Source organism: Neoarius graeffei, chromosome 27 (genome assembly GCF_027579695.1).
Source record: "Neoarius graeffei isolate fNeoGra1 chromosome 27, fNeoGra1.pri, whole genome shotgun sequence".
Classification (NCBI taxonomy): Eukaryota; Metazoa; Chordata; class Actinopteri; order Siluriformes; family Ariidae; genus Neoarius; species Neoarius graeffei.
Genome location: NC_083595.1, coordinates 31,391,422 through 31,403,536, shown reverse-complemented (window position 1 = coordinate 31,403,536; position 12,115 = coordinate 31,391,422). Strand labels below are relative to the sequence as shown.

At 50.4% G+C, this 12,115-nt stretch overlaps 1 protein-coding gene across 2 annotated transcripts in view; it reads right to left on the bottom strand.

Annotated features, from left to right (window-relative positions):
- Positions 1–4,813, bottom strand: part of znf280d (zinc finger protein 280D) — a 68,640-nt gene extending 63,827 nt beyond the window's left edge. For both annotated transcript variants that reach the window (XM_060911632.1, XM_060911633.1), the window contains exons 1-2: positions 4,726–4,813; positions 1,200–1,361 (exon numbers count right to left, since the gene is read on the bottom strand). In XM_060911632.1, the coding sequence (XP_060767615.1) occupies positions 1,200–1,353 (154 nt within the window). In that variant the 5' untranslated portion in view covers positions 1,354–1,361; positions 4,726–4,813. The remainder of the gene's footprint in view (positions 1–1,199; positions 1,362–4,725) is intronic.
- Between the last annotated feature and the right edge of the window lie 7,302 nt (positions 4,814–12,115).

The following is a 12,115-nucleotide window of genomic DNA, read 5'->3' as shown; positions in this document are numbered from 1 at the left end:
ATACATTTCTGTGGCTTGTGGCAATAATATAGAATTGTACATGATCAAAGTTGATTTTAGCTTGGGTTTTACATTATCAGAAAGAAAGACTGACATATTAAGGCGAAGGGAACAATTGTTGCAAAAAATTGGTTCAACTTATTCACATCTGTAAAATACAGGCCTAGGTGATATCTCTGGGAGTGGTTTTGATGTATTACATGTTGCTTTATTTTTGCATGGTGAGGTTGACATTTACATGGAATTGCCCGAACCTCCCTCACCCAATCACGATATCTTTCATCTGAAAGCCACTGCTGATTAAAACGACACTTCCCCATGCTGCGATTCGCGGAGTCTCCTCTCCACCACGGACTCCGATGATTGCGCCGGCGTGAAAATGTATCAATATTGTTTCTTTCTTTGCGCATACTCCAAGAAATTCACTGATGTTACGCAAAACCCACGTTTTCACATTGTAGAATAGTATGAGTAAATTTAAGACCTTTGTTTAAAAAAATTAAGACTTGGGCAAAGCAATTTAAGACTTAAGGCCTTAATTTTGGAATATTAAATTTACAACTTTAAGACCCCGCGGCTACCATGCTGTCTGTGCCTCACTTGACCACTGCACATCTTTCAATTCTGTCTTTGGATCTGTTTGCTAGCATGCTTTCAATAAAACTCTTTCTGCACTTGCATCTGTTTCTCACCCTTACATGACAGAAACCGTCAACTGTCTAACAAGCTAGTGAACTAATAAAACTGTTACCTAGTTTTATATGAAACTGTTATGAATATTTTCGATAAAATCTGTTTGTAAATAATCCCAGGTCATTTTTTTTTAAAAGCAAATTAAAAATAAGCACTGGATAAAAACCCATCTCTCTTATATGCATAAAGATATAAATTTCGTTGTGCGGTGGTCAAGCGTTTATGAGATACACTGCCTTGTACTTATGATTGGGTTTTCTGTGGTGGTACACATTCGTTGTTCGTACGCATGTACGGACATTGTATGGTCAAGCCAACAAAAATCAGTTTGATGCATTACCATATTCTCTTAAGTATGGGGCTCCGCTCTGCACCGCACGTGCTTTGCGAACGCGAGGAGCTCCGCTATCAGTGCATTACTAAAACAGACACCTAGAAATAAACACAAAAGAAACCACTGCAAAAGAAATTCAAGTTCAGTGTGAACACCATGTCGATGTCCGTACCTGTTCTGATGTTAGGAGTCGGCTTGGAACTGCAGATTTCCCCGACGAATATTGGTTCGTCATCATCGTCATCATCAAGCAAACTGATTTCCGGTATTGCCCTTTGCCATGGCTCCAACTCCTCCTCCTCACATTCCATAAACAGTTCAGACATGGTTGGACCTAGAATGTAAATGAAAGTGTCAGATATTACTATGAGAATAGTCATTTAGAATTTATCAGTTGGCGGCATAATGGTGTAGCGGTTAGCACTGTCGCCTCACAGCAAGAAGGTTCCGGGTTCAAACCCCACGGCCAACAGGGACCATTCTGTGTGGAGTTTGCACGTTCTCCCAGTGTCCGTGTGGGTTTGCTCCGGTTTCCCCCACAGTCCAAAGACATGCAGATTAGGTAAAATACCCAGCCACTGGGGTGGTACAAGACAGTCCATACTTAGAGCCAGTCCCAGATAGACCGGGGAGGGCTGCGTCAGGACGGGCATCCAGTGTAAAACCTCCGCCGAATCAAACATGCGGATGACCCCTAACAAGACCAGCCAAAATAAGAAGATTTAGAATTGATCAACTGTCAATTTAGAATAGCCAATCCACCCAGGATCAATAATTTGGTCCCTGGTCATTTCCCAGTTCTTTCCAATTTGGTCACTTATCATATGACAACTATGACCAGGCCAGCTCACCGAGACGCAGAGCAGCACAACGCGCTCGGAGGAAATCGCAATCAACTCTTCCGCATGCATGCACTCACAATTAGCGAGTGTTGTCTCGATGAAAAGTCACTCATGCCCCTTTTCCACCAAAGCAGTTCCAGGGCTGGTTCGGGGCCAGTGCTTAGTTTGGAACCGGGTTTTCTGTTTCCACTGACAAAGAACTGGCTCTGGGGCCAGAAAAACCGGTTCCAGGCTAGCACCAACTCTCTGCTGGGCCAGAGGAAAGAACCGCTTACGGCGCGGCAGAGTTGTTAAGACCAACAATAACAAAACCGCAAAAGATCGACATTTTTAAGCGATGAGAAGCAGCAGCTGTACAAACGCGAAGCAGCGCTCGAAACTAACGGTGTCCCGACGTCCCGGGGACCATAAAAAATGTCATCGGGACACAAAATTATCATATCTGGGACAATCCTGGGGCAATGGAAAAAAATAGATCTAGAAAAAAAGTTCTACATTAATATTATTTACAAAGCCGTAACACATACGTAGACATTCACCTAATTTGTCAATTTTTATTTTAAAACGTGAGCAGCGAAAAATACATAGTAGCTACACTTTCGATGCACCTGCATCCGTAGGCTACAGAGCAGCGCATTCTGTTCTAGAATCTTCGGCCGGAGTCCGCATTATATGGACTTGGAATGGAATTGCTACCGCACACGCTGCGCCGACTCTTGCCAGAACAAAAATGCTTAAGTGGTTGAAGCGGACCGACCGCGGGGAAGAAACTGAAAGCCCAGACATAACGTCTCCGGGACCTTCAGGATCCAAAGTGTCATCGCCTGGTCTGCAGGCAACGCTAGCAACTGAATGAACTTAATGAACACTGTTAGACACGTTATAAAATACAACAGGAATGATGTGGATGGATAACGGAAAAAATGGATAAAATGGATAACGGAAAGTTCATAAAATGGATAACGGAATGTTCATAAAAATGGATAACGGTAATGGTGAAAATTATAAGTTGGCCTTATAAGTGCCAACAGATATTCAAGGTATAAGTAGATGAAATGAACATAAAAGGGGTCTTATTTTCAACTAAAGTGTACTGCAGATGTAGGGAGTTGAAACATTTTCTGAATGAGCTAGTTGGCCCCTTTAAATAAACGGGTAACTATTCATACAGTGAGATCACCAAAGTTTAATAAACTGAAAATGCAATAACTGTAATTTTGAAGTAGATGATGTATAGGACATGTGTCGCTTGTGTCTTATTGTAAAAATGATATAAAGGGTTCAAAATCGCATAGTTACAAATATAATAGTAACTTCATATGATAATATTAACCACTGGTTATTTCAGAGAGGAAAAAAATGGGGACACTATTGCTTCCATTCGGGACAATACAACACAGAATTCGGGACCACTGGGGGACACAAAGAAAAAAAGTTAATTTCGAGCCCTGACGCAAAGTCATCCATTATTATTGTTGCTGCTGCTGCTTCTTCTGTGTTGTTTTTGCTTCGATAGTCGCGCCAAGGTTTACGCAAACGCAGCGACATAACTGACATATACAGCGACGTAATGACGTGGCTTCCCTTAGCACTGCAAGCTATGGAAAAGCAAGCTGGTTCGCAAGTTGAACGAGTTGTGAACCAGCACCAGCACTGGCCCCGAACCAGCCCTGGAACTGATTTGGTGGAAAAGGGGTATCAGGGAAGGGGAGGAAAAAACCCAGCCACAAATGCATTGCTGTGGCTCTGCAGAGAGATAGGCTATTATTGCACCTAATACTGTAATACACGCTTGGGGGACAGGGGCGGGGTGGAACTCAATTTGTTGCAATCTCACCTAGATGCCATTAAATCCTAAATAGTGCATCAAAAAGAAACAGAAGTAGAGAAAAAGAAAGACAGAAAGACTCCCTGATCTCCCTGAGCTCTACAATGGTTAAAAGGGAAAAATGGACAATAACACTGAGTATAACAGCCATGCATACTTACTTTATTAAAGACAAAATCTACTTCTTAAAGTGACTCACTGTAACATGTGGAAGTTCATGCTTCAATTAGACTTTTTTTTTTTAGGACACAGGTTTCCAGCCCTGGTCAGGGATCAACCCCTGCCCTGCACATTTCAGGGATTTCCCTGCTCCAACACCCACCTCAACACTCAGGAAGGGCTTTTAAGGCCCTGATTAGATGAATCGTGCGTTTTTGGGAGCAGGGAAAACACTAAAGCAGGACAGAGAGCAATCCATGAGCAGGGCTGAGAACCTGTGCTCCAGGATACAATACGACTTTGCCGCCCATATTTAGCTTCGAACAGCTCGTTTGGTTTGCTGGCTAACAGACACAATAATCCTGTCTAATAACGACAGAACTCGGTTGACATGGAACAGCGTGACAGTTATATGATAATTTATAAGAAACATTGTGCGCTTAACGACATTTGCACAAAGCAAATACTGCGTCTGGACACAAGCTAAATAGCTAACCAGCTAAAACGCTATTTAGGTTTGCTTTATTTCCCACCTTTATTACGGCAAATCCCGCCTACAGGGTAATGATTGGATGATCGACAGCAGCCTGAGCGAATGCAGAACGCAAACTAATACCAGTGCAGAAGGAAGGCAGGACGAGCCAATCCTAAAAAAGGAGGTGGGGCTTGTCGGAATATTGGTGGGAGAAAAAAACAATTGTGCTGTTAGCTAATCATTATAGCTAGCTAAAGCCTAACAGGCTGGCCAAGCTGGCTAAGCTCATTTAGCATTTTGAGATATAACAGGTTTAGATGGCATGCATAAAAAATCACGTACTGCTCTAATAAATGCTGAAACATGAACTGTTTATGTGAACGATGGCGCTTACCTCACACACAGTCTGTTTACAAATCACATCGGAGGTGGCCCAAAGAAACAGGCATAGCTACTAGCATGAACAGCCCCGATGCCTGATGGGAAAATAGAGGGGGAGGGGTTTTTTGTTGACGCATCAGACGACTCTCTCTCTCTCACACACACACACTCACAGAGGTAAATGAGAAGTAAGAAGTATCATGCCTCGCTGTTCCTCTGTCTCACTGTCTTTTTGCCTCAGGCCACGCTGTCACTCTGTCATAAGTCTCATCTCTTTGTACTAACTCTGGCTGTCTCTCTAACTCATGTTTTCCTGGTACTCTGTCTCTTGGCTCACTGCCCATCTGTCTAAAAATCTCACTATCCCCCCTGTTTTACATCTATCTGTCTGTCTGTCTCTCGGAGCGCAGGTGGCCAAGTGGTTAGAGCGCTTGACCGCTAAGCAAACGGTCCCTGGTTCGAGCCTCGGCTCGACGGGGATCTGGGGCTCGCTCCCTGTCCACCCAGCAGTGAATGGGGACCTGGTGGAAACACTGGGGAAGTTAAAGGCGGCGAGGAAAGGAACTGGCCACCCTACCTCACTATGCCGATGGCCCAGGACAAGTGCGCTCTTGAACAGGCACTCCCCCAATGTATGAATCGTATATGGGACTCCCCTTTGCTTTGTCTGTCTGTCTGACTCAGCATCAGGCTGTTCCTCTGTCTCAAGTCTCATTGTTTTGTTTTCTCTGGTTGCCTGTCTGTCTTGGAGCTCACTGTTCCTCTGACTCATATCTGGCTGCCTTTCTGTCTCGGGGCTCACAGTCCCTCTGCCTCAAATCTTGCTGCCTTTCTTTCTCATGGCTCACTGTTTCTCTGCCTCATATCTGGCTGCCTTTCTGTCTCGGGGCTCACTGTCCCTCTGCCTCATATCTGGCTGCTTTTCTAACTCAGGGCTCACTGTCCTTCTCCCTCATGTCTGGCTGCCTTTCTGTCTCGGGGCTCACTGTCTGCCTCATATCTGGCTGCCTTTCTGTCTCGTGGCTCACTGTCCCGCTGCCTCATATCTGGCTCCCTTTCTGTCTCGGGGCTCACTGTCGCTCTGCCTCATATCTGGCTGCCTTTCTGTCTCGGGGCTCACTGTCTCTCTGCCTCATATCTGGCTGCCTTTCTGTCTCGGCGCTCACTGTCTGGCTGCCTCATATCTGGCTGCCTTTCTGTCTCGGGGCTCACTGTCTCTCTGCCTCATATCTGGCTCCCTTTCTGTCTCGTGGCTCACTGTCCCACTGCCTCATATCTGGCTGCCTTTCTGTCTTGGGGCTCACTGTCTCTCTGCCTCATATCTGGCTGCCTTTCTGTCTCGGGGCTCACTGTCTCTCTGCCTCATACCTGGCTGCCTTTCTGTCTCGGGGCTCACAGTCCCTCTGCCTCATAATTGGCTGCCTTTCTGTCTCATGGCTCACTGTCCCGCTGCCTCAAATCTTGCTGCCTTTCTTTCTCAGGGCTCACTGTTTCTCTGCCTCATATCTGGCTGCCTTTCTGTCACGGGGCTCACTGTCCCTCTGCCTCATATCTGGCTGCTTTTCTGTCTCAGGGCTCACTGTCCTTCTCCCTCATGTCTGGCTGCCTTTCTGTCTTGGGGCTCACTGTCTGCCTCATATCTGGCTGCCTTTCTGTCTCGTGGCTCACTGTCCCGCTGCCTCATATCTGGCTCCCTTTCTGTCTCGGGGCTCACTGTCTCTCTGCCTCATATCTGGCTGCCTTTCTGTCTCGGGGCTCACTGTCTCTCTGCATCATATCTGGCTGCCTTTCTGTCTCGTGGCTCACTGTCCCACTGCCTCAAATCTTGCTGCCTTTCTTTCTCGTGGCTCACTGTTTCTCTGCCTCATATCTGGCTGCATTTCTGGCTCGGGGCTCACTGTCCCTCTGCCTCATATCTGGCTGCCTTTCTGTCTCTGGGCTCACTGTCTCTCTGCCTCATATCTGGCTGCCTTTCTGTCTCGGGGCTCACTGTCTCTCTGCCTCATACCTGGCTGCCTTTCTGTCTCGGGGCTCACAGTCCCTCTGCCTCAAATCTTGCTGCCTTTCTTTCTCATGGCTCACTGTTTCTCTGCCTCATATCTGTCTGCCTTTCTGGCTCGGGGCTCACTGTCCCTCTGCCTCATATCTGGCTGCTTTTCTAACTCAGGGCTCACTGTCCTTCTCCCTCATGTCTGGCTGCCTTTCTGTCTCGGGGCTCACTGTCTGCCTCATATCTGGCTGCCTTTCTGTCTCGTGGCTCACTGTCCCGCTGCCTCATATCTGGCTCCCTTTCTGTCTCGGGGCTCACAGTCCCTCTGCCTCATAATTGGCTGCCTTTCTGTCTCATGGCTCACTGTCCCGCTGCCTCAAATCTTGCTGCCTTTCTTTCTCGGGGCTCACTGTTTCTCTGCCTCATATCTGGCTGCCTTTCTGTCTCGGGGCTCACTGTCGCTCTGCCTCATATCTGGCTCCCTTTCTGTCTCGGGGCTCACTGTCGCTCTGCCTCATATCTGGGTGCCTTTCTGTCTCGGGGCTCACTGTCTCTTTGCCTCATATCTGACTGCCTTTCTGTCTCGGCGCTCACTGTCTGGCTGCCTCATATCTGGCTGCCTTTCTGTCTCGGGGCTCACAGTCCCTCTGCCTCAAATCTTGCTGCCTTTCTTTCTCGGGGCTCACTGTTTCTCTGCCTCATATCTGGCTGCCTTTCTGTCTCGGGGCTCACTGTCCCTCTGCCTCATATCTGGCTGCTTTTCTATCTCAGGGCTCACTGTCCTTCTCCCTCATGTCTGGCTGCCTTTCTGTCTCGGGGCTCACTGTCTGCCTCATGTCTGGCTGCCTTTCTGTCTCGGGGCTCACTGTCTGCCTCATATCTGGCTGCTTTTCTGTCTCGGGGCTCACTGTCTCTCTGCCTCATATCTGGCTGCCTTTCTGTCTCGGGGCTCACTGTCTCTCTGCCTCATATCTGGCTGCCTTTCTGTCTCGTGGCTCACTGACCCACTGCCTCATATCTGGCTGCCTTTCTGTCTTGGGGCTCACTGTCTCTCTGCCTCATATCTGGCTGCCTTTCTGTCTCGGGGCTCACTGTCCCGCTGCCTCATATCTGGCTGCCTTTCTGTCTCTGGGCTGACTGTCTCTCTGCCTCATATCTGGCTGCCTTTCTGTCTCTGGGCTCACTGTCTCTCTGCCTCATATCTGGCTGCCTTTCTGTCTCGGGGCTCACTGTCTCTCTGCCTCATACCTGGCTGCCTTTCTGTCTCGGGGCTCACAGTCCCTCTGCCTCAAATCTTGCTGCCTTTCTTTCTCGTGGCTCACTGTTTCTCTGCCTCATATCTGGCTGCCTTTCTGGCTCGGGGCTCACTGTCCCTCTGCCTCATATCTGGCTGCTTTTCTAACTCAGGGCTCACTGTCCTTCTCTCTCATGTCTGGCTGCCTTTCTGTCTCGGGGCTCACTGTCTGCCTCATATCTGGCTGCCTTTCTGTCTCGTGGCTCACTGTCCCGCTGCCTCATATCTGGCTCCCTTTCTGTCTCGGGGCTCACTGTCACTCTGCCTCATATCTGGCTGCCTTTCTGTCTCGGGGCTCACTGTCTCTCTGCCTCATATCTGGCTGCCTTTCTGTCTCGGCGCTCACTGTCTGGCTGCCTCATATCTGGCTGCCTTTCTGTCTCGGGGCTCACTGTCTCTCTGCCTCATATCTGGCTGCCTTTCTGTCTCGTGGCTCACTGTCCCACTGCCTCATATCTGGCTGCCTTTCTGTCTTGGGGCTCACTGTCTCTCTGCCTTATATCTGGCTGCCTTTCTGTCTCGGGGCTCACTGTCTCTCTGCCTCATACCTGGCTGCCTTTCTGTCTCGGGGCTCACAGTCCCTCTGCCTCATAATTGGCTGCCTTTCTGTCTCATGGCTCACTGTCCCGCTGCCTCAAATCTTGCTGCCTTTCTTTCTCGGGGCTCACTGTTTCTCTGCCTCATATCTGGCTGCCTTTCTGTCTCGGGGCTCACTGTCCCTCTGCCTCATATCTGGCTGCTTTTCTGTCTTGGGGCTCACTGTCTGCCTCATATCTGGCTGCCTTTCTGTCTCGTGGCTCACTGTCCCGCTGCCTCATATCTGGCTCCCTTTCTGTCTCGGGGCTCACTGTCTCTCTGCCTCATATCTGGCTGCCTTTCTGTCTCGGCGCTCACTGTCTGGCTGCCTCATATCTGGCTGCCTTTCTGTCTCGGGGCTCACTGTCCCACTGCCTCATATCTGGCTGCCTTTCTGTCTTGGGGCTCACTGTCTCTCTGCCTCATATCTGGCTGCCTTTCTGTCTTGGGGCTCACTGTCTCTCTGCCTCATATCTGGCTGCCTTTCTGTCTTGGGGCTCACTGTCCCACTGCCTCATATCTGGCTGCCTTTCTGTCTCGGGGCTCACTGTCCCACTGCCTCATATCTGGCTGCCTTTCTGTCTCGGGGCTCACTGTCTCTCTGCCTCATATCTGGCTGCCTTTCTGTCTCGTGGCTCACTGTCCCACTGCCTCATATCTGGCTGCCTTTCTGTCTTGGGGCTCACTGTCTCTCTGCCTCATATCTGGCTGCCTTTCTGTCTCAGGGCTCACTGTCCCGCTGCCTTTCTGTCTCTGGGCTCACTGTCTCTCTGCCTCATATCTGGCTGCCTTTCTGTCTCTGAGCTCACTGTCTCTCTGCCTCATATCTGGCTGCCTTTCTGTCTCGGGGCTCACTGTCTCTCTGCCTCATATCTGGCTGACTTTCTGTCTCGGGGCTCACTGTCCCGCTGCCTCAAATCTGGCTCCCTTTCTGTCTCGTGGCTCACTGTCGCTCTGCCTCATATCCGACTGCCTTTCTGTCTCAGGGCTCACTGCATCTCTGCCTCATATCTGGCTGCCTTTCTGTCTCGGCGCTCACTGTCTGGCTGCCTCATATCTGGCTGCCTTTCTGTCTCATGGCTCACTGTCCCACTGCCTCATATCTGGCTGCCTTTCTGTCTTGGGGCTCACTGTCTCTCTGCCTCATATCTGGCTGCCTTTCTGTCTCGGCGCTCACTGTCTGGCTGCCTCATATCTGGCTGCCTTTCTGTCTTAGCGCTCACTGTCCCACTGCCTCATATCTGGCTGCCTTTCTGTCTTGGGGCTCACTGTCTCTCTGCCTCATATCTGGCTGCCTTTCGGTCTCATGGCTCACTGTCTCTCTGCCTCATATCTGGCTGCCTTTCTGTCTTGAGGCTCACTGTCTCTCTGCCTCATATCTGGCTGCCTTTCTGTCTCGGGGCAAACTGTCTCTCTGCCTCATATCTGGCTGCCTTTCTGTCTCGGGGCTCACTGTCTGGCTGCCTCATATCTGGCTGCCTTTCTGTCTCGGGGCTCACTGTCTCTCTGCCTCATATCTGGCTGCCTTTCTGTCTCGGGGCTCACTGTCTCTCTGCCTCATATCTGGCTGCCTTTCTGTCTCGGGGCTCACTGTCTCTCTGCCTCATATCTGGCTGCCTTTCTGTCTCGGGGCTCACTGTTCCTCTGACTCATATCTGGCTGTTTTTCTGTCTCATGGCTCCCTGTCCTGCTGCCTCATATCTGGCTGCCTTTCTGTCTCGGGGCTCACTGTCCCTCTGCCTCATATCTGGCTGCTTTTCTATCTCAGGGCTCACTGTCCTTCTCCCTCATGTCTGGCTGCCTTTCTGTCTTGTGGCTCACTGTCCCGCTGCCTCATATCTGGCTCCCTTTGTGTCTCGGGGCTCACTGTCGCTCTGCCTCATATCTGGCTGCCTTTCTGTCTTGGGGCTCACTGTCTCTCTGCCTCATATCTGTCTGCCTTTCTGTCTCGGCGCTCACTGTCTGGCTGCCTCATATCTGGCTGCCTTTCTGTTTCGGGGCTCACTGTCTCTCTGCCTCATATCTGGCTGCCTTTCTGTCTCGGCGCTCACTGCCCCACTTCCTCATATCTGGCTGCCTTTCTGTCTCGGGGCTCACTGTCTCTCTGCCTCATATCTGGCTGCCTTTCTGTCTCGGGGCTCACTGTCTCTCTGCCTCATATCTGGCTGCTTTTCTATCTCAGGGCTCACTGTCCTTCTCCCTCATATCTGGCTGCCTTTCTGTTTCGGGGCTCACTGTCTCTCTGCCTCATATCTGGCTGCCTTTCTGTCTCGGCGCTCACTGTCTTGCTGCCTCATATCTGGCTGGCTTTCTGTCTCTGGGCTCACTGTCTCTCTGCCTCATATCTGGCTGCCTTTCTGTCTCGTGGCTCACTGCCCCACTTCCTCATATCTGGCTGCCTTTCTGTCTCGGGGCTCACTGTCTCTCTGCCTCATATCTGGCTGCCTTTCTGTCTTGGGGCTCACTGTCTCTCTGCCTCATATCTGGCTGCCTTTCTGTCTCGGGGCTCACTGTCTCTCTGCCTCATATCTGGCTGCCTTTCTGTCTCGTGGCTCACTGTCCCACTGCCTCATATCTGGCTGCCTTTCTGTCTTGGGGCTCACTGTCTCTCTGCCTCATATCTGGCTGCCTTTCTGTCTCAGGGCTCACTGTCCCGCTGCCTTTCTGTCTCTGGGCTCACTGTCTCTCTGCCTCATATCTGGCTGCCTTTCTGTCTCGGGGCTCACTGTCTGGCTGCCTCATATCTGGCTGCCTTTCTGTCTCGGGGCTCACTGTCTCTCTGCCTCATATCTGGCTGCCTTTCTGTCTCGGGGCTCACTGTCTCTCTGCCTCATATCTGGCTGCCTTTCTGTCTCGGGGCTCACTGTCTCTCTGCCTCATATCTGGCTGCCTTTCTGTCTCGGGGCTCACTGTTCCTCTGACTCATATCTGGCTGTTTTTCTGTCTCATGGCTCCCTGTCCTGCTGCCTCATATCTGGCTGCCTTTCTGTCTCGGGGCTCACTGTCCCTCTGCCTCATATCTGGCTGCTTTTCTATCTCAGGGCTCACTGTCCTTCTCCCTCATGTCTGGCTGCCTTTCTGTCTTGTGGCTCACTGTCCCGCTGCCTCATATCTGGCTCCCTTTGTGTCTCGGGGCTCACTGTCGCTCTGCCTCATATCTGGCTGCCTTTCTGTCTCGTGGCTCACTGTCTGGCTGCCTCATATCTGGCTGCCTTTCTGTCTTGGGGCTCACTGTCTCTCTGCCTCATATCTGTCTGCCTTTCTGTCTCGGCGCTCACTGTCTGGCTGCCTCATATCTGGCTGCCTTTCTGTTTCGGGGCTCACTGTCTCTCTGCCTCATATCTGGCTGCCTTTCTGTCTCGGCGCTCACTGCCCCACTTCCTCATATCTGGCTGCCTTTCTGTCTCGGGGCTCATTGTCTCTCTGCCTCATATCTGGCTGCCTTTCTGTCTCGGGGCTCACTGTCTCTCTGCCTCATATCTGGCTGCTTTTCTATCTCAGGGCTCACTGTCCTTCTCCCTCATATCTGGCTGCCTTTCTGTC